The sequence below is a fragment of the Sorex fumeus genome, unplaced genomic scaffold (genome assembly GCF_029834395.1).
Source record: "Sorex fumeus unplaced genomic scaffold, SorFum_2.1 ptg000072l, whole genome shotgun sequence".
Lineage (NCBI taxonomy): Eukaryota > Metazoa > Chordata > Mammalia > Eulipotyphla > Soricidae > Sorex > Sorex fumeus.
In genome coordinates this window covers 60,466,934-60,490,037 of record NW_026606129.1, presented here as the reverse complement: position 1 = coordinate 60,490,037, position 23,104 = coordinate 60,466,934, and the positions used below count along the sequence as shown (strand labels likewise).

The following is a 23,104-nucleotide window of genomic DNA, read 5'->3' as shown; positions in this document are numbered from 1 at the left end:
CCACCCTCTCTCCGCATGTAACCCAAAGTACTAAGTTGTTTATACCTAAAATCTGCTTTACTTCATTAGGGTAGGCTTCATCACCTCATCTTCTGCTACATATTTTAGGGTCAGCATGAAAACTCACTGCTAGCTACTAAAATGAGTATCACTGCTGCTCCATGATCTTGAGGACACTTTGACATGGTCAACTCAAAATTAAAATATTGACCTCAAGCAAAAAGCAATCCGTTATTCTGCCAATAAAATGAACTTATTTGGAAACAGTGAATGTCTTTTCCTAGAAAAAGCAATTTCATGATAAGACTCCTCAGAACAGAAGTCTTTTTGCATTATATAGTGCTTGAAGAACCTGGCAGGCTACCAAAAGTATCCTGCCCGCATGGCAGAGTCTGGCAGACTTCCCGTGTCGTATTCAATATGCCAAATACCAGTAACAATGATGGGTCTCATTCTCCTAATCCTGAAAGAGCATTGAAATGGCTCTTTTAAAATCTCAGGGCTAGGAAGAAGGAGACGTTACTGCTGCCTCCTCGAGGAAATCAACGAACAACAGGATGATCGTGATTGTGATAGTGCTTGGAGCTACTGCTGTTGAGTAGATCTTTCCACTTACATCACTTTGTAAGAGATGCAAGGAATGCTGAGTTTTCTGGTTGAGCTGATTGCTTATGTGTAAGCCCTCTTCTTGTCTCCTAACACCATTTAAATTGTGTTTCTGTATGTTAATTTATACATCTTCCTCTTTTATCCAGATCTTTCTATGAATGGTATTGCTGATAGTCAGCTTTTCCCAGACTCACTTACCTCTTGCCCTTGGTGGCAGGAAGAATTTTTCTCTGTGCATTAAACCCCACGTTGTAGTGTAAAATGCATAAATCAGAAGACAGTAAAGTTGTATTAAAGTAACAAGAGCTTAGGAAAGAGAGCTCATACTTTTTAAGCTAAAGTTTATCTTTTGACAATGTACCAAGCTCTAGACGTGGTAGCGTGGCCGAGCGGTCTAAGGCGCTGGATTAAGGCTCCAGTCTCTTCGGGGGCGTGGGTTCAAATCCCACCGCTGCCAAATTTCTCCCAGGGTGGAGTGATAGCACAGCGGTAGGGCATTTGCCTTGCATGCAGCCAACATGGCCGACCCGAGTTCGATTCCTCCACCCCTCTCAGAGAGCCCAGCAAGCTACCGAGAGTATCTTGCCTGCACGGCAGAGCCTGGCAAGCTCCCCATGACGTATTTGATATGCCAAACACAGTAACAACAAAGTCTCCAATGGAGACGTTACTGGGCCCACTCGAGCAAATCGATGATCAACGGGAGGGCCTTTACCTTTACCTTTTACCAAGCTCTGGAGATTTATTCCAAGAGCTGGTCTTGAGACTCTTCATTATACAAATTGTTTCTACCAGGCCTGGGATGTAACTCAAGTGATAAAGCACATACCTCGAAGCCTGGAGTTTAAGCCCAACACTAGAACAAGCACTATGTGATGTCTGAATAACAGCTGTGTATAGCTTTATGACAACAACAAAATACTTGGGAGCTAGTGATGTGATAAGTGATAGAACATATGTCTTGCATATACAAGGCCCTGGGTTCAATCTCTGGCAGAACATGGACCCCTAATTTTTACTGGGTACTAGTGCAAGCACTACAGAGAGTGCCCCTACAATAACAAACTAAAAGAAAAAAGATTTTTAGCTACCACTTAAGTACAGAGATGAACAATAAGTATACAAAGAAGAATAAAGTTCTTTCAAGACTAGTTCTTATGGCCAGGCTAAAGCAGAAATCAAAATCAAAAGTAGCCAGCTAAACAGAACAAAAGACCAAGATCAAAGTTCACTTAGTAGAACCTGAAATCAGTGCACTTATTTCTAATTTTATATAATGAAATTTCTACCTTCATAGAGGCATTTATCTAGTACAATAGGTGACAATTGCCTTCATAAATCCCTCCTGCTCAATTGGTATGATCAATGTCTTTATGGTTGTTAAAAGTTATTTTAATCCATTCTACACGTAATTGTTGAGTTGAAACTATTTGGGCTGTAGAAATGGCTAATGTTAAAAAAAGGAATATTCTTTATTTAAAAAATTAATGATTGAAAACAGTTTCCCTCTTTATAAAAGATTGGGAAATAGAGAACGTCATGGAAGGTATGATGGCAAGTTACAACAATGAGAGAATGCTGCACAAATGTGCTTCGGTTGCTTTGCGAAGACCATATCTTCAGATGCTATCTCATTAAAATTCCTGGGAATCTAAATTTTCAGGTGACCAGATGGTGTACAGGTCAAGATTTGCTGCCATTTTTTAAAAAAATAGTCTCACTTGAACCTGAGTATCTCTAGTGAAGTTTCACTCCAGCTTGAGGATCTTTGTGACTAGATTGGAGTTTTGTTGATGATGATCTTCTCACATAAGAAAAAATCACCAAGGTTGCTGAGTGTGTGGCTATAAGTCTTTATCTTATTGGAGTGTGTCATGAAAAAATTTGTCAACCAGAACATGGTTATATATATATATATCACTTGATCACTTGACATCCCGTTACTCATCAATTTGCTTGAGCGGGCACCAGTAACGTCTCCATTCATCCCTGTTGCATGCTAGTGTAGCCCAATGGCATCTGCTCACTCCAGGGACACGAAGAGCTTCAAACTGATCATTCAGGGTCTTGACAAAGAAATCTGACCATCTCGTAGGTGGTCCGATCTTTTGATATCCCATGGAATCCAGTCAGTAATGGCTCTAGTCTAGCGGTCATCTCCAAATCACATTACGTGTCCAGCCCATCTGATTTTCGACGCCTTGGCAAACAAGACAGCATCCCTGATTCTTGATCGCTGATGGAGGTCAGAATTCCGGATTCTTTCTCTCACTTGAGTGAAGTCTGATACTCCAAGCATAGCTCTTTTGATTCCTCTTTGGGAGACCCAAAACATATATTTGGTATATATTTTGACAAAATAAATTTGACCTTAATGACAATTGCAGAATATTTCTTTTATCTCACTGTGGATTAAAAGTAGTAGGGACTAGGTGTATTCAACATAGTGTGACTATTTCAAGAGTGATTTCTCATGACTCCCAAAAAGGTGGGTCTCAGATTTTAAAAGACCAGCAGCAGTGCTTTTAGACTGGGTATTTTAGGATGTCCACAGCCAATTGATAACACCACTCATAAGTGGATTGAGGATGTGAGGTACAGTTTAATATTGCAAAACAAACCATACAGCACAAAACTGCCAGACCACCTACCCACTAAAATGGGTTCTTTAATCGCTAGGAAGTTCAAAAGGAGTTTCTTTGGTAAGATAGTCCCTTCCAAAACACTCTGGCCACAGGAGAGGCAGTAACCTGTTTACAAGGGAGAGTGAAAAATAATACATATACTCAGTCCTATGAAAAAATATACTCCTACTGTTTAAAGCATATTTTTCATATCCATAATGTGGGCAAAAAAATTGACCTGACAATTTCACCCTTGTGATAATTTCTTAGGCTCTCATCAGAAGTTGGGGATTTGCTCATTTAAATCCTTTCCCAGATTTTCCAATATATATTTTCATCCAGTATTTGGCTTGACATACAAATAAGCATGTGAATTAACAGATATATGTCAGAAAAAAAAAACAGATTGGTGGGTTACATCACTGTTATATTTTAAAGCAAACTACTATAGCCCTCTATTACTTTAGGAAACTAGCTATGACTCATAATATGGCCTTTATCCAGTAAATACACAAGATTTAAGCTTTATTTGAATCTCGGAGAAAAGACAGGGCTTTTAGATATTTGGGGGGTTAGAGAGGGTGCTGGGGATTGAATCCAGGGCATCATACAAGCAAAGTAAGTAAGTTACTCCTGTAACTTACTTGAAATCCCTGGTCTCAAGAAAAGGCAGGTTTTAGTCATTTCAGAGGTGGAAAACTCAGAAGCAGTCTCAGTTTCTAGAAATGGTTCAGCTGAAACAGTGATATGTCTAAGCAGAGGTTCCTGAAAGGGAGAGAGGAGAACAGAGGTTCCTGAAAGGGAGAGAGGAGGGGTGAGGAAATCGGCAAGAAGATGGGGCCTGAGTATATGGTCTTGGCATGTATGGAAACAAGGTAGGCAAAGGAAAGAAAGGTGAGCCTGAGCATGTGGAGGCAGCATCTGTCTCCTGACAGGGAAAGGTGGGGGGTGGGGGTGAAGAGACAATTCAGAAGTGTTTTCTCTCTTCCTCTCTTTTTAAAAAGTATTTGTCTTAATTAATCTCACTATCTTACTTTAAACAATTTCAGACCACTAATAATGTTGGGAAGCCAAGTAACACCCATAAAAATTGATTTGCAATTCAGTTTGAGCAGTTTCAGAGCCATAACTATCCAAATCCTTTTTAAGAAAATCAAGTTTGGGAGTTCACGGCTTCCCATAATTGATACAGGAGTTCTCAATTACTTTCAGCTAATTCTATCAGTTTTGTTCATTTAGTTATAAATGTGCTTGTGAAAGGACTGTGATTTTGATATATTAAACCCCCAGAAAGAGGAGCATCCTGAAAGCATTTCATTACTTGGACTCCCATTTTATCTCATTGTTAGATCCAGGAATTCCTTAAACAATTAGTTCCATTTTTAAAGGCTTGTCTTGTCTTCTAAAGAAACTTCCTGAATGCTTCTTATAAAGTTGATTTTAAAGTTGTGAAGTTCCTAAGCTGTTGCTCGTCCGTGAAATTTTGTATCATTCCTTCAAATGAGTGATAATATAGCTGGATAAAGTGTTCTTGGTCTATACCTCTGGGGCAAGGTGCCTCAGCAGCCTGATGGTGTCTTCAGGCTTCCTGATATCCCAAAATTGCCTCTTTGCCTTTGGTTGAATCCCAACAACTTGGAACCAAGTTTACCAAGAAATTAAACAATCAAAAGTTAGATATATGGGGGTCCATGCCCACAAACCACCTCCAGCTCAGCTATACAAACTCATTTATTGGCTTTATTTCAGAGACCCATAAATAAATTTTTAAAGAGATCACAAACTGCACATAAGCTCAGACCCTTGCATGGCTGAACAAACTGGGGTAAATCAGAGGGGGGCAGGTTGGCCTATGCCCACCCAAGCAGAGCTTCTAGCAGCCTCTTGCTTCCACAATCCAAAATCGCCTTCATACCCCTGGCCTGACTCCACTGTCTCAGGACAGACCTCACCAAGATATAACCTGCTGAAAATTCCGGTATGCAGGTTTTGTGACTGAAATCTCCAGGCTTTCTCAGAGTTGGGATGGGCTACCTCCCCCCCACTTCCCAATATTCATAAAAGCACTGGCAGTCACTCCCATGAAACAACTCCAGTGCCACCATGTAAGCTATATTACCAGCCTTGCTTCAGAGACCCATAAATAAATCTCGAAAGAGACCAAAAGCCGCAGTTAAACTCAGACCCATGCATGGCTGAACAGACTGGTTCAAATTGGAAGAGGGCAGGTTGGCCTGGGGCTCACCCAAGCAGAGTCCCCTGCAGCTGCTTGCTTCCACAATCCAAAATTGCTGCCACACCCTTGGCCTGACTCCACCATCTCATGACGGACCTCGCCAAGATATAATTGGTTGAAAATTCTGGTATGTGGGTTTTGTGTCTGAAATCTCCAGGCTTTCTCGGGATTGGGATAGCCTACCTCCCTCCACCTCCCTGTACTTTGGGAAGCCTCAAGAGTCACATCTCTATGCCAAATTTGCCACCAATTGTAAAGCTACTCCAGCCTTACCATCCTTATAAAAATACCGAATGCCCTGAACAAGCACCATGACCTCTTAGCACCTGTATTCAAACCAGAATGCACAAAAGGAAAAGGAGAGAGAGAGTGCAATAAGGAAAGTGCCTCCCATAGAGGGAGGTTGCAGGTTGGGCTTCAGTGGTTGGCGGATAGTGGAAGGGAAACGAGGGACAGTGGTCCTGGGAAATGTACGCTGGTGGATAGATGGGTGCTGGATCATTGTATGACTGAAAGCCAATTATGAACAGCTTTGTAATGGTCTATCTCACAGATATCCAATTTAAAAAAAGTTTTTTTTTAAAGTAATGTGGAGTTCATGCCCAATTCATTCGGCTTAATCAATGGCTGAATAAATAGCAGTACTCCTACATTATAAAAATAAACATTCTTGGTGAGGCATTCATTCTTTTTTTAGCTAAAGCCTCCCATTCTTTTTTTGACCCATAGAGACTCATTTGGAACTTCCTTTATATTTTCTTCTTTAATCTTACTGATTGCAATATCCTGTGTTTGTCTTTATTCTTTGTTTTTGATTATAGTGTGCCTTGACATTTTTTTTTCTATTTTAATCCTTCTTTGCTGAGACTGATATTCTTAAATCTGGGTACATATATTGCTCATATCTGGACAGAATTTTTCTATGATTTTTTGGATAGACTACTAATTCTTCCTTGAATTCCCCTTCATATCCTCACAGACTCCAATAATTCTTATATTATTTCTCTTAAATTCATCTCCAAGTTTTCTGATGTGCTGTTCATTTCTTTTCAGTCTTTGAAATACCTTCTGATGGTTTCTACATGTTTCTTGCATCTCCTCTTGGAGCTCACTAACATTTTTCTCAGCTGTTATCATTGAGACCTTCAACTGAGTTTGTATTTTACCTATCAGACTGATTCTTTCACTTCTTGTTGCAATTTCTTCCTCTCTTCTCTCTAATTTTCTTGTACCTGTGCCATTGTTTCTTCGAGCTCATTAAATATTTACATCATGTTGGCCCTAAGTATTTTGTCTTAGAAGATATAGAGCTGGTTGGTGCTGGTGAAGCCTCCTGGGTTATTATCTTCTCTCCTTGAGCTTTGTGTTCTTTTATGCATTTCCAATTGTGTTTGCTGGCCTCTGGAGTGAATTTTCATAATTCAGTCTTCTAAAAGCACACTTAGTGATTAAACCCCTTGAGGCAGTGAGAAGAATCCTAGGATTAATTCCATGGTGTCTTCAGTATGAAGTTAATGGAGAAGAAGTCTTGGTATTTGTATACAGTATCAAGACAGTGGAAGGTAAAGTTAGGGCTCCAGTCCATTCCCTTTGTACCTCTGTTAACTGGGGATTTAGGTTGAGGTCCATGTGTACCTCCCAGGCTCCAGACTTTCTTCACTGAGCTCCCACTCCATTGGGGCACTCACCTGATAATTGGCAGGAGTGGAGAAGTTGCTGAGAAGCTACAGGAAAGCCAGTGGACAACTAAGACTTCTCTGGGTGGGGACTGAGTTGATGCTACAGGCTGGCATCCCAGCATTCCTCCCAGACTCCAGGCTGCTCCAGTGGGTATCTCCGGGGACACTCACTTGATCAGTTCCTATTTTATGAAAGACAACTCCTGAAGGAAATTATTTAAAGGCCACTGAGCTGTCAGAAAGCTGCACAATTCAAAAAGAATAGTCATTACCCAGAAGAATTGGTTTGAGTACAAATCTGAGTATGCATACCAGCAAAATCTCAGGCTGGTAAATTTATCCCCATAGGGTCAGAATGAAGGCTAATGCTATTCTAATAAGAGTTTCTTGAGTTTAAAGTATCTGCTGAAGGCTGACATAATTCCATAGGTTAGTCTGATTCTGAAAGAAGTCCATGGGGCATGACTGGTACTCAAAAATATAAGTAGACCTTAGAATGAAACATTTTTCAATAACCACTCTGAAAAAATCAGCATCAATTGGAAATGCTCTGATTCAAGTGAAGACACATCCTCAGCTGCCAGAGTCTGTTAGAAAGTTTAGGGTGTTTGGTTTGAACCTCTTTTCCTCTAGACTAAATGTTGACCAGAAATTACGACCTGATCCCCAGATAAGCTCTAAAACATCCCAACTATAAGCAAAATACAATAAGTTACTCCACCAAATCATTCAATCAATGATAGGAAAGGTCAACCTTTCCTAATCCAAACAGAATAGAAAATGGACCTGCTTAGACACAAGGACAAGAAAATACAGGTTGTGTTGGAGTACAAGGAGTTTAGGTTTATCAGGCTGCACCCATCACAGTGCTCCCAAGTCACTCCCATTCCTTTGTCTGTAACCACTTCTCTATGCTCTCTTCCCCAACCAGTTAATCAGCTTTTCCCCAATGAGAATCTGTTAATTTGTAAGGTCAGATCCTTCTAGGGCACTGAACTTGTATTGTAAGTTAATATTGCCTTTCTCCTCTCCTTACGTCTTTTGAATAGTTTACTTTAGTGCAATGTCCTTTTTGTATAGATACAGGAAGACAATATTATGTTTTGTAACTTAGGATATAATTGGCTTTGAATATTATTCACTCCTGGAGCGATAGCACAGCGGGTAGGGCGTTCGCCTTACACGCGGCCAACATGGCCGACCCGAGTTCGATTCCTCCGCCCCTCTCGGAGAGCCCGGCAAGCTACCGAGAGTGTTCGATATGCCAGACACAGTAACAACAAAGTCTCCAATGGAGACGTTACTGGGCCCGCTCGAGCAAATCGACGATCAACGGGAGGGCCTTTACTTTATTATTCACTCCCGGGCATCTGCTTTCTCAACTTAAGCCTCAGTTGCCCTCACTTCCGAGCATCCCCAAAAGCAGGGTCACAATGAGGGACTGGATGGAACCAGAGCAAGCAGGTAAACTAGGTGCTACCCTGGCATGGAGATGGGCCAGGCCAAAGCGCCATGATTCTTAACTATAAGTAAGGGGTTTGATCATAGACAAATGCTGTCATGATCCAAAAGTAGCAGCGAGACTAGGAACCTGCTAGGAATAGGAGAGATATCTGGCCTGAGCACTGCAGTCTGAGGTTGAGATGGCCCTAGGAGAGCAATTCTATAAGCTTAAAGTATTTCTTACTGTGTCCATACAAAATGATTTATATTATATATGCTTATATGTTGGTCGGACAAGGAGAGGAGAAATATACCCAGAGAATTCTGTTCTAGGGTGGGTTGATCTGCTAAATGAGAATCTGTCCTAGAAGCAGCTTTCCTGTGTGTCCTGACTAGCATGGATGAGACTGAACATTTCTCCCCTTCAACTGCCTTCAGTAAATAATTTCAGTATATTGTAAGAAGCAGTTTCCCTTTTCTCACGGTAATCTCAGGTGCTAGGCCTGATCTTTGGGATGTAGATTCCTAGCTCTAGCCAGTCTAGTCTTTGGAATGCATAGCTAAGATACTTGTCTTTGGGGTGTAGATTCTAAGCTCTAGCAGACTGGTCTTCAGGATGCAAATCCAAGTGCTTGTAGCTTGTGAAAGTGCTTGTGAAAGGTTTCAGTCTTGCTTTTGTATCTTCTTTCCAGAGGCCAAATATACTGGCTTGCAGATGAAAGGAAACAATGTATGTTTTGCCGCCTCAATGTTCCTTCTGTAACTCCTTTTGATGACATCACTGTATTGCGCCCTTTAAAGGTACCATGATCTACGTAAGGAGAGTTTCTCCGGGCTCTCTGGGGAACACGTGTTTTAGAGAACCTGGGATGACGGGTTGATGTGCTGAAAGAACCGAAGAGACAGGTCTGAGAGAATGGGGACAGAGGCTGAGAGAACAGGAGAGTACATGCTTGAGAGATCCTGGACCCCCTATGACATATACTTCTTCCAAGTAATAAACTGCTACTAAGACCAATCAGCCTGGCCTTTGCTTTTTCCTTCCTTCCTTCTGCCCATTGCCATCTTTCTCCCTGGAGTGGGGAAAGGGCCTGAGACTGCTGAACTGAACACCAGCTGCGGGAGAGATAGGCCTCTGCTGTCCCTTTTGTGTTTACACATCCTTTTTGTGTTTACACAAGGTTGGAAAGTTTTGCCTCAAGGTGAGATATATTTTAAGTCTCCTGGAACTAAAGCAGTCTCTCTCTTGGATGGCCCTTGGTGCTACTGCTGCAGTTGCTGAGAAGAGCAGCTTGCTTCTTTCATCCACGGATGTTGGTGGACTTCGAAATGCAAGGCATGCTAGGCTTACAGATTGCTGGTTGCAATGCACAGACAGTGCCTCTAGACAGCATTTAAATGATGTTTGTCTGGGGCTGGAGAGATAGTACAGTGTATGCTTGCCTTGCATGCAGCCAACCTGGGTTCAACCTCCACAACACTAAACCTTGCCAAGAGTGATCCATGAGCTCAGAGCCAAGAACATTCACAGAGCCCAGAGTAATTCCTGAACACCTTTGGGTATGACCTGAAAACAAAAAAAAAGAATAAATAGAGTCTCTATATATTATTACCTTTTCTTTTCCACCTTCCTTTCACTGTTATTTTAATGACTGGGATCATGCTGACACTTAACTGTGGTACTCACAAGTTTAGTTGTCACTCCTCAGGTTGCAGTACTCATAGTACTCATAGATTCAGTTAGTCCTCACCAAGCTCACACTCCTCTGATTGTGGTGCTTATATGCTCTTAATAGCAGTCCGCATTCCTTTTTTGCTGTAGGGATGTACACATTTTGGTAGAGCTTGCAGGTCAAAGGCTTCATAGTGCTCTCACACATGCTTGTGAGGGCCCAAACACCAGGGTTGTGGTGTTTGCATGTCTTTTTCAGTACTTCGAAAGGGTTGTACCCATTTTGTTGTTGTTGTTGCAATGCTTACATACATCTGCTTGTAATGGAGTTGGAAATTGTTTTCAATATCTGCAATTACAGCAAACAGAAGATCTATCAGAAAGCACATGTGTGGCACCAGAATAAAAAAAGACTTATGCTTGCAAGGTGGGCACTTCAAGCCACAGAGCTATCCTGTAGCCCTGGGTTCTTATGTGTTAAATTTTACAAAGCGTAGTGGTCTTTCAAAGAGAACAGGCACACTCATGGTTTCTGACCCTTTGTCATTAAATTGTTTTCTTTAGAATTTTGGCCATGTTGAAAGATGCCTTTCCTGAAATACAAAGCACAGAGGAAACAATGCTTTCCATGCGCCCAGATTGTTGTAAGTCAGTTGAGACACTTCACTTCAAGAAAAGGAAAAGATAAAGAACCAATTCAGATTCAGAAAGAAAAAAATTACCCTCAGAGTTTGTGGAAACCCTGTAGAGTTGTGGTTTAACAATTGTATTTTGAAGCCATACATCACTGGCAGTGCTCCAATTGTGAGTTATAATAATATATCATGAGAGGGATGGTGCTCTCATGATATATGGGTGCAGTACATCATCTAAGCATCACGGCTCTGATGATGTATGGCTCCTAACCACAATGAGAGTTTAAAGAAGCTTTTAGCTACCAGACAGCTTTACATTTCAAATTTTCTAAAAATTAAGGTCTTTTCAAGTCAAATGAAAGGAAGATGATGGAATTTGATGTTGTATCAAGTGTCAGTGAAATCTGAGAGCCTGGGTATGTGACTTTTCCTTGGGGCTTTAAACTCACAAGGTGGAAGCAATTATCAGGCTATTCTTGAATTCCTCCTCCATGAGAACAGAAGCCCAGGGAACTGAACAAACCGAGCAAGTGTCAATGCATCTATTTTGCCCATCAAATCCCGCCATCTCCCACACTGCACCACACCACATGGATGAGTAGTGGTTCATCTTTGTCCTAAAGTCCTGAGATGCATAAGATGTGGCAATAGACTTTGAATAAATGCTGGAGAGATCGTTTTTCTTTGTCTTGAGGACTCTTCTACTAAAATTCAGGCCAAAAAGAACAGATTAAAATAGATCAGCTTCCTCACCCATTCCTCACAAATACAAAACAGGCAATACCTGAAGAACACTCACTTTTCTATCATTTGTCATTGTGATGCAAAGGAAATACTGATTGCAAAAAGAAGAAAATAAAAGGCAACTGGTACATGGGCTGCTCACACTGAGCAGGAAATGGGAGTTATTGTTATAGTTCTATTATCTTTCCTACTTTAAAGATGTATTTATAAGGTGGCATTGTTGCTTATGAGAATGTACTCACTTTTTAAAAAAACCATTTGCTTTGGGGACTAGGAAATCACTATCAATTAGTAAGCAGGTGTTGTGAGAACTTCTCCACCTCTAACTTCTTCTTTTTTATTCCTACTGCAATAAACAGAACAAAATGAGAAATCTCCCTACTGTTCGTATAATAGATCTAAACAGGAACAGCAAGAGACAATTACATTTCAAGTGGTTTCTTCCATTTTCCTTTACTAAGTGGATTAGAGGAAAGAATGTTGGTAGAGTTATTGCCATGTAGAAAGAAACATGTGGTCTTTTTTCCAATTATCTTGTCTCATCTGGCCTCTTCAGGTAAATTCTAACTCTCAAATTACTATCAAATTTCAGTTACTACCTCCCAACCATCCTTGACTTCAAAAGGGCAGAATTTCTGGTACCTACCAAATAAGCCCACTTACTTTCTCAAAGAAGTCCCAGATTTTGATTTTTTGTTTGTTTGTTTTCCTCTCATGTAGTTAACTATATAATTTAGGTTTCAGAGACATGACAATAAATATTCATCCTGGTCTGAGATTGTTGAATAAAATGATGCAGACAGATCTGTTATGTAAAGTGGTGTGGGCTGTTTGTTAGTTCTTAGAAAACCTCCCCAAATTTTGTCTGCTTTCTTCCTAGGGGGAGAGCTCTGTTGCATTACGCAAATATTGTACATGAAATAAAAGTTCTCCATACACATTTGGAGTGCTAGCACATCATGTATTCACCCATTTTAAAGTTATTTTCAAATATAACATAAGCTGTCATTTTGTGAGAACATAAATATGCTTGAAATTGTACTTAGCACTGTAATTGTGTTATCACAGTCTGAGCAATACTAAGAAGTTGGAGCTTTTCCTGTTTCCATTTTTCTAGACAAGGAAACAGTCTATTAAGGGCAAGTGAATTGTTCACATCATAAAACTGGTAAAAGTGGCAGTGAGGTTACACACAAGTTCAGAAGATATCAAATTGGATTTTTTATTATGCAAATGTCCTTCAAAATTAATCAATTTTTGTGTGACTCAACTGATTTGTACAGGCAGGCTTAGGCTAGTAGTTATGGAAGCAGACCCCTCGTAAAGAATCAAGCTTTCTTTTACTCCCAGAAGTTCTGCCTTGAACAATAATTTATATAATCTTCCTAATTAGTTGTATGTTTTGTGCTAATAAATCTTATTTCTGCTGATTCTAAATATTCTCATCTGTTCCCTCCCATTTCCCAGGAGACAAAGCAGGATGGAATAAGGCAGGCGGGATCTTATGAGGTTCTTATAAAAGAATGACCTGCCAACTTCTTCCAGAGAATTATTGATCCTTTATGCTTCTTCTTTGGAAACAATACTTATTTTATTTTTACATATATATGTGTATATATGTGTATATATGTATATATATATACATATAGATGACTGAGTTTGTTTTCTTATTGTTGTATTGTAATAGTTTAGGTATGCCCTTCATACAATCCCCTTACAAATATGTATCATTTGAAAAAATGTTTTCCTATTCTATTTGATGCCTTGTCACTTCTTGATAATATCTTTTGAAAAGAGAAGCTTTACAGTTTGTATGATGCCACCCTCTTCCACTTTTAAGGTTCTCTCTGATTGAGCCCCACTGAATAATCTAGAATCATTCGTGTGCTTGCTATTTTAAAGTTAGCTGTTTGACAATTTTAATTGTTCTGCAATATTATGTCTCCCTTGTTATGTTACCTAACGTGTTCACAAACTCATGGATTAAGGTCTGACCATGTCTGATGGGGGGGCATTATCTGTCCACATGTTTTTGTTATTCTTTAGAATCAGATCACTCATGTTACTTGCTGGACCCAGTGTGCTGGGGCCAAAATGGATACCCCATGGTACTTCGGGGTCTTAGGGTTTTCAGGGGGCCCTCACTCAGCATTATACCCAGCAGTGCTCCGGGGGCTGTGCATTGCTGTGATTTGAACATGGGCCCCTGAGCCTGAAACAGGCATCTTGACCACGGAGATTTGTTTCTGACCGCAGTAATTAACATTTTTCTGTGTGAACAATTGTCTGTAATAGAAAAAGTAAGTAAATGCTATATGAATAAAAAAAAATGGAGAAGTCTATAATGAAGTAGGTCTCTCAGCTGCTAACAGAACAAACTTACCAAGTGTCTTTCCTGTGAGAGCTCTCAGTTGCTTTAATATGCTAATGAGCTTTGTTAGACTTTCATTTGTGAAAACTTCCTGGGTATAGAATGTGTCATGGACTTTTTTTAAACTATTCTTCTAACTCAGGCAGCCAAGCTCCTTGAAACTAGCAATATTTAAACTCTAGCAGAAAATAAACCATAGCAGAAAAATTTTTAGAGTGCCTTATTAATGAGATGTTTTGTTAGCACTTAGAAAAGTAAGTTGTGATCACCAAGGCTCAATATGAATTTGCTAAGAACAGATTATGATAAATTATTCCCATCTGTGCTGTGTACAGGGTTTTTGTTTTGTTTTGCTTTTTTTTTTCTTTCTTAAAATGCTATTCTATTGGAAGCCATTGCAATGGTATTCCTTCACAACAGTGAGACTGTGAACTGGTTTTTACCATAATTTCCCTTTTCTCAATTGAGTGGGCTGTTAGAATCTTGTGATCAATCTGTCACAAGTATTTTTTAAGGACATCAAGCTGAATTGAAGTCTTTGTCCTAGGATCATCTATGCAGTGACCATTTGCTCTTATCCATGACAAAACAAATTTCGAGTGGCCACCAATAGTCAATCAAGATTTCTATATAGAGGAGTTGTGAGGGCACACAATTATTCCTGAATTACTAAACTCTGGAAAATAAGGGCTGGGGCTGGAAAAATGAGATATGTGTGGGTTAGAGTGGGAGCCTTGTATGTGGTTACAAGTATAAATCCCTAGTGTCCCGTATGTGTCAAACATGATTCAAGCAGTTCTTCTCTGTGAGACTAACAGCTCTGCTACATGTGATCTCACAAGTTGTTTCCAAATGCTTCACAGCCAGGTGTTGGATAAAAATCACATAAAGGAGTGTGACTCCTGGCCAATACCAGAATTAAAAAGATATGTGAGTGCCAAAAAGTGAGACTCCTGATGAGCATTTGTATGAGAACCACAGGAACCCCCCCTTCCCCATGTGGAACACAATCATAAATTGTATGTCTCAACTCTGAGTAGAACACATGTGTAAGCACCATAAATAAAGAAATGTAAATCTCAGTGAGCACCAAAGCCAAATGTGTATGGACCATATCCTGATAGCTAAAACTTGTGAAAACATAGCTAAAAGCATGCAATAAATCTGGTCCCAGAAGTTCCTTTTAGGGGGTATGGTGCTGCCAGCAGGTCAACCTATATCTGCAGGGTGAGTGCATCAGCAGCCTGATGGTACCTTCAGGCTTCCTGATACCCCCAAATTGCCACTGTGCCTTTGGCCAGACCCTAACAACTTGGAACCAAGTTTACCAAGGAATTAAACGGCCAAAAGTTAGATATATGGGAGCCATGCCTACAAACCACCTCTGGCTAAGCTATATAAGCTCATTTACTGGCCTTATTTCAAAGACTGCTAAATAAAACTCAAAAGAGATCAAAAGCTGCAGTTCAGCTCAGACCCACGCATGGCTGAACAGACTGGGGTAAACTGGAGGGGGGTGGGTTGGTCTGGGGCCCACCCAAGCAGAACTCCAGCAGCCACTTGCTCCCATAATCCAAAATCGCCGCCATACCCCTGGCCTAACTCCATTGTCTCAAGACAGACCTCACCAAGATATAATCTGCTGAAAATGTTGGTATGCAGGTTTGTGACTGAAATCTCCAGGCTTTCTTGGGGTCGGGATGGGACACTGCTCCCTATCTCCCTGTACTTCTGGAACCCTTGGCAGTCACATCCACACTCCAAAGCTGCCACTCAATTGAAAAGCTTCTCCAGCCTTACCATCCCTATAAAAATACTGAATGCCCTGGACAAACACCGTGACCTCTTAGCACCTGTATTGCAAACCATAATGCACAAAAGGAAAAGAAGAGAGAGAGAGAGAGCAAGAAGGAAAGTGCCTCCCACAGAGGGAGTCTGGAGGTAGAGGTGGGGCCTTGAGGGATGGTGGCAGTGAGATGGAGGACATTGGTGGTGGGAAATGTTCACTGGTGGAGGATGGGTCCTGGCTCATTGTATGACTGAAACCCAATTATGAACAGCTTTGTATCTCATGGACATCCAATTTAAAAAACAATTTTAAAAAGTAATGTAAAGGAAAATTGTGGAGTTCATGCCCAATTCAATCAGCTTAATGAATGACTGAATAGCAGCACTCTTACATGGAAAAGAAAAAAGAAAGGTTCCTTTTAAAGTAGTATAGGTTCACAGCATAGGTCATTAGCAGATAATGGGCGTAGACTAAGGACAGGGCACGAAGGATAATTGCTAAGGAAGCAGTCAGTAAGGGTCTTCAGTCTTGCAAAAAAGGTAAGGTAAAGGCACTCCCGTTGTTCGTCTATTTGCTCGAGTGGGCCCAGTAACGTCTCCATTGGAGACTTTGTTGTTACTGTGTCTGGCATATCAAATACTCTCAGTAGCTTGCTAGGCTCTCTGAGAGGGGCGGAGGAATCGAACTCGGGTCGGCCATGTTGGCTGCGTGCAAGGCAAATGCCCTACCGTAAAACAGTGAGTGATCATTGTGCCCATTTGACAGGAGAAGGGATCAGGGATGAATAGACCAGGAGTTTTCTGAGGTTTTCTCTGAGTCAGCAACATTGATGTCACCAGGAGTTAGGTATCCGAATGTGGGGACCCGATGAAGTAGGTTTCACTAAGCTCACATTTTCAAGTTTAGAACCATAAGTCAAACAGAAAGAAGCTAGAGCATGAGAGAAAATAATCCTGTCTCCTACAAGGATCTTCTTGAATACCTTTCCCCTTTGGCAGGAACCACTTCCTGGGTGTGATCTATAGTTGGCCTGCAAGTTTAAAATGCTAATAAAAATTAAAAGAGTAATACAACTGCAGTTTCATGTACTGGGAACTTGGCAATTAATAGCATAGGGAGTACATTTAGCAGAATTAATCTTATTTACAACTGGAAATTCCCATTATAGATAAGGATCCCAAGATATAGTCGTGTGGAGCAAGGCCACATATGCAATAAATGGTGGTCCTTTAAGAATTTCTGGTTGGACAGTTTGACCACAGAACACTAGTCAAAATATCTGATTATTAAAACAGATATGTAAAATGAAGGAAGGAGGAAAGAACAGAAGGAGGGGGAAGGAAGGAATAATGGAAAGAAGAAAGGAAGAAGGGAGGAAAGGAAGGAAGGAAGGAAGGAAGGAAGGAAGGAAGGAAGGAAGGAAGGAAGGAGGGAGGGAGGGAGGGAGGGAGGGAGGGAGGGAGGGAGGGAGGGAAGGAGGGAAGGAAAGAAGAAAGGAAAGAAGGATGGGAAGAAAGGAGGGAGGGAGGGAGAGAAGGAGGGAGGGAGGGAGAGAAGGAGGGAGGGAGGGAGGAGGGAGGGAGGGAGAAGGGAGAGAGAGAAGGAGGGAGGGAGTAGCAACAGGTTCAGAAACAAAGAAGGGAGGAGGGAAGGAAGGAAAGAAGGAAGGAAGGAAGGAAGGAAGGAAGGAAGGAAGGAAGGAAGGAAGGAAGGAAGGAAGGAAGGAAGGTGAGAGTGAGAGGGAGGGAGAGAGAGAAGGAGAGAGGGAGGGAGGGAGTAACAATAGATTCAGAAACAAAGTTTGAGTGAAAACTCTTTCAAAGAGTGGTTATTTCCCTGGTGTGGCATTTTTCTAGCCATGCTTTTAAGTCAGCCCATCCACACATTTCAGTAAATTTCAGCTTGAGATCATTCTTTTTACCTAAGAATTTGGTCCCATAGGTAGTTTGTGATTTATTTTTTCATATTATTTTTTTGTCCATCTCTCTATGCTCATGTAGTCTTTGTGACTGAAATCTCAACTCATCCCAGTTGCTGAGGAATCTTTGACTTTATCATGACTAGAGAATATTATGGCAAAAACATGTCACTCTTTGGGGACCGTGTGCTCAGGGGCAGATGTGAAACTCCTCTCTGCTTCATTCACCTTGGCACGCCTCGTTCCCTGCCTCTGCTTTAATAGCATATTATTTTCCCCTCTTCAAGCAGCAAAGCCACAGGGACACTTAATCTCACATTCTCTGGAGGCCCTTTGGAGACTCAGAGCCTGATCACGGTAATCAAGAAGGGGTGGGCGTGATCAGGGACTAGGTCGGCTTCTTTGTCTGCCTCTCCACATTTAGACTTTTCATTTTCACATTCCTCCCCACAGTTTGTAATAAACGCAGGAACATAGCTCAAGGGCAGGTGCGGTTTAACTTCGACCGAGTTACAATAGAAGCTATTTGGAAAGTAAAACTTTGAAATGGCAGGTTAGCCTTGAAGAATATATTGAATTAGATATGGTGTGTGCCTTGATTCATGATCTCTGCATAATAGCATCACTTTGTATATTAACTGGGTGCTTTGTTAGACTAAAGAAATGGGCTGTTTAAAAAAATTACCTTCATGAAATCGATGTATGTTATGATGAAGAACCTGGGAAAAAGAGCCCCATGACCTGACTTCCTGAGCTAACTCTACTACTTCCTGAGGGACCTTGTTCTCTCTGAGGATAGAATTCCTCTCTGTAAAGTTGAGGTGTTAGCAAAACTTGTCTAATGGGACTATTCAATGAGATAAATGCTATCTTTTCGTAAATTTAATAAATGAGGACTTTTTATTTTGCTACCGCATCATTATTGTTTAAATCTTTGATTTCATCCTGATTTGATTCTTCCATTTGGGCTTTACTTCTGGAGTACTCTGTTAGCCAATTCTTATTTCTTGTCAATTACACAGTCACTTTGGTCAACTTTTAAAATGTTCAGTTGTTTCATAGCACTGGCTAAGTTCAACCAAGACTGATTCATTCAACCAAGACAGGATTCTTAAGAATGTCCCCTCAAATTCATATACACCACATATCTTACTTGTTTTGCAGCTTTCAGATATCTATTATCAGCATATTTCAGACGTTGTTGTTGAAGGTAAACATCATCTTCCTCAAGAATTGTTTATTACGAGCAGAGAGATGATGCCGTGTGCTGGGCACTTATCTTGCATGCAGCTGCCCTAGGTTCAATTCCCAGCATCTCTTAAAGTGCCCCAAGTCACACCAAAAGTAATTTCTGAACATAGAGCCAAGACTAACCCCCACGCTTCACCATATGTGGCCCCCACCAAAAAAAAGTATAGTTCACCAGGACTCAGTGTAGAGAAATTAAGCTTCACTGATAAAAGTTTTAAAATATATGAGGGTAAGGCCCTTTTCTTGCTTGTGACCAAACTTGGTTCTATCCCTTGCATCCTGAACACTGTCACATGTCACCCCTAAGCACAGAGCCAGAAATCACCCCTGAACTCTGCCAGGTGTGCCCTTCCTCTCTCTTCCATATGAGGGTATGTACCCTAGGGATAACTCAGTGGTGTAGTACATGTCTTGCAGGAATGAAAATGAGACTCTGAGTTGAATCTGTGGTAGAGCCTACATGCCAGAAGCAATCACACTGGCCCTGACACTTGTGACCCCTGACACCACAACAAACTGTATGATCTCCAGCACATCACATCCAAGTACATATTACCCGTGCAACTAAATGTATAAGGACTGCAGCCATAAGCATAAAAACACTATACCCAAGGCAAAAATAAATAAATAAATAAATAAATAAATAAATAAAAGACTTGGGTATAAGCAAAGTGTGCACCATGGTTTCAGTGTGTGAGCTGTGTGAGCACTGCAACTAAGTTTGACTTCCAATGAATACCACAATCAGTTGTGTGTAAATCTCAGTTACAGCAGCAGTGACACTGTCATCCAAAGGAAAGGAATGTGTCAAAACATGTGTGTATTTGTATACACTTTTTATATTTTCTTTCTTATCCCTTTTCAGCATGTTCATGTCCATGTTCTTCCCAGGAAGGCTGGTGACTTTCGCAGGAATGACAGCATTTATGATGAGGTATGTCTGCTCTCTCAGATATTATTGCTTGATTACAGGGACTGCTGGTATGATGAAAGCAACCTAAAGAACCAGGTATCCCCCTGGATGTGGTCTTAAGTGGGATTCCATCCAATTATGGCTTTGGAAGTGGTATTGGAGGCTAAGAACCAAAATGATCATCATGGGAATCCTACAAAAATCAATTATGATGGCATTGCTTTTCAAAAAGAACCTTGCAGAAACCAAATTTTGTTGTGATGTTTTGCTTGTCATTTAACAAGATACTAATTATTTCTAAAAGAATATGACACAGTGTCCATAGGATAAAATCTATAATGCCACCAATGAAAGCCACACAGACTACAGTTTAATAAAGAGTTCGAAAGAACAGCCTCTTAATACATTTTTGAACTCAGCTTGTTTAACATAATAGTTTTATTTAAAATTGAAAATCTAAAAGTAGATTAATTTGAAAGATGTTAATATAAACCATGTATCAAAAAATAGAGTAAGTGCTGAATGATTTAGTAGTTAACTGGTTTCTGGATATTTCCATTCAAATATATAACTATGAAACTACCACAACAATGAATAAGTAATAGCTAGAAAATTTGTTTCTAGTGTGTCTCCCATATGAAAAATTTAGGATATTTTCATAAAAAGAAACTTAGACTATAATGGATATATTGATATAATATGTGATCAGATCATTTCAGTTTAACTAGTTATACTACTCCTAAAAAGGCAAATGTAATTTCTATATGTAGGAACTTGCCAGATTCCAATGCTCTCTTGGATCCTTTGATAAGAAACGTCTTTGAAATTGTTTTTGGATGCAGTAAGAAAAGAAATGGTGATTGAATAGTTGTGTCTCCCATGATGTCAAATAGAACAGAAGGGATATTTAAACTATCTTTCATTCCTGTTATAACCCTTTGAAATTAATATTTTAAGTATGTACATATATAATTTAAATATATACACATATAATTATTATTTGTCATCTTCTACTAGGTAAATTCATAAGAATATCCCTAACTGATTCTTAGACATCAAAGAACCTATGTATTTTTCATCTTTATAGATGTTTTAAAGTAATTATATATAAAAATGAATACCAGATCTTGAAAATAACCATAAAGGTCACTGTCTGTCACTGTCCTCCCATTGTTCATCAATTTGCTTGAGCAGGCCCAGTAACGTCTCCATTGTGAGACTTGTTGTTACTGTGTTTGGCATATTGAATACATCACGGGTAGCTTGCCAGGCTTTGCCATGCAGGGCAGATACTCTCGGTAGATTGCCAGGCTCTCCGAGAGGGGCAGAGGAATCAAACCCGGCTCGCCTGGTCTGGCTGTGTGCAAGGCAAATGCCCTACCACTGTGCTACCACTCCATTAATAATATTAGTTTTTCTAGGATTTACTTGGTCCTTTTAGGTCACTGGTAATTATATCTTTGTAGCACACCTCACTATCTCATGTTCCATTTTCTAAGAGTATATATGTGTAAGAGAGAAGTGTTCTAAGTGCTGGTTAGTGAAACAATTTCTACAAATTTTGATACCCCGGTCTTTTCACAGGAAGTCTGATTCAGTAGATGTCAGAGATATAAAGAATCATTAATTGTATGAGCATAAAAGTCCCCCAAAGTTTCTGATGCATGGCTTAGGAGTTTGGGAATAGGCTTTCCCCCAAATTTAGATTTTTTCCATTGCTACAGCCTGTAGCAGTGCAATTTAAATTTATTTTCATTGAATATGGAATATGGTTTAATGTTGGTAAGGGTTTAGTTTGAGTTAGAAGAAAATCAGAATGGAGTAATTATTAAAAAGATTCATTTTTTAAATTTTTTATTAGTGAGACATATGAGGTACAGTTGTAGACTTACAAAAGATGCATTGTTAGCATAAAGTAAGGTTAACAAAATGATGCCAGGTACAGGCTATTTTAATTAATAAATTAGTGCATGATTTACCTACAATTGAATACTGCTGAAGTGGTATTTAATGTATTTGAAAAACTGATTTCATAGAGTGAATAGTCATCTTAAAGTCTTGTTTATAATCCAAATATGATTGTTACAGGGTTGCAGGGCTGCAGTATAAGCCAGTTCAAGATACATTATTCAGTGCTGAGGTTAAGGTGTCATCCCTTTTTCCCTTGCTTTCTTTCGTTGTGTGCATGCTTCCACAGATGAAGCAACACATGACCCAACCTCCCACTATTTGCAGGAACATATTAGTAGAAGTAATTATTCTGAGTTGTTTTTATCCATCAACTGGTAATTATTATGCAGTAAAAACACTGTCCCAGAAGATTGTGGTACAAGACAATTGAGTGAATCTGAAAATAGGAAGAATTTGTGCTGCCTCTAATTATTGATAGCAGAGAAATCACTAAATCTTGGTTTTATTTTTCTTATCAGTAAAATGATGATAATGCAAATAATTCAAAAGATTACTGTATGCAGCTTTATATACTATACACGAAGATACTTACTACAGACTTGGTGCAGCTTAACCATTTAATTATAGATCACTGTTTTTTGTTATTGCTCTTATAAACACTATTAGTTTTGTTTAGAAAAATTTAGCTTTGTTAGGTAAATGGAGAACCTGATTCAAAGCCAATTTTTGGATGGTCCCATTCACCGCTCATTCTAAGATTCCTATTTCAAGTTTCTCTATGTCTTTAGCCATTCCTGTTTAGATTTATTTTCCTATTTGTGTAAAAGTACTTCTTCAATTTGCGTATGTAATAAGGTACTGTCTAGAAAGTGATATGAAAAGCATGAAGCATTACATAGTCATTATTGGTACAAGACATAATGTACATTAGACTGTGTGATCTTAATCAAAAATGATGGAGTGATAAGAGACAGCATTCTTCATACTGATGTGAGCATTCATTCTAGATTTTGCATCTGTCACGGATGTACAGCAAACAGACATCCTTAGAGGGAAGGGTGCAGGGAAGAGGGACAGCAGGGGACTGAATTTGGTGAAATGTAATTGTATTCCTTCTGCTGCAGAAATAGAAAACGATGCCTTAAGAAGCCCTAGATTAGAAAATGACTAGGAATGTTGTGTTCTCCCAGGGCACTATTTTAAGAGGGATATTGACAAACTGGAGAAAGTTCACAAAGAGGTAATTGCAAAGTCAGAACTTAGAAACAGTGCTCAGGGGAGTAGTTGAAATTGGAGATGCTTTCTCTGG

The 23,104-nt window shown here is 39.9% G+C and overlaps 1 protein-coding gene and 1 non-coding gene across 4 annotated transcripts in view; both read left to right on the top strand.

The window, feature by feature from the left end:
- The window catches only part of FHIT (fragile histidine triad diadenosine triphosphatase), a 1,773,722-nt gene that overhangs the window by 1,543,915 nt on the left and 206,703 nt on the right, over positions 1-23,104 (top strand). For all 3 annotated transcript variants that reach the window (XM_056129408.1, XM_056129407.1, XM_056129406.1), the window contains one exon: positions 19,837-19,905. In XM_056129408.1, coding sequence (XP_055985383.1) covers positions 19,837-19,905 — 69 coding nt within the window. The remainder of the gene's footprint in view (positions 1-19,836; positions 19,906-23,104) is intronic.
- On the top strand, positions 985-1,066 carry TRNAL-AAG (transfer RNA leucine (anticodon AAG)). The gene has a single exon. It is a non-coding gene; the product is annotated as a tRNA-Leu (tRNA).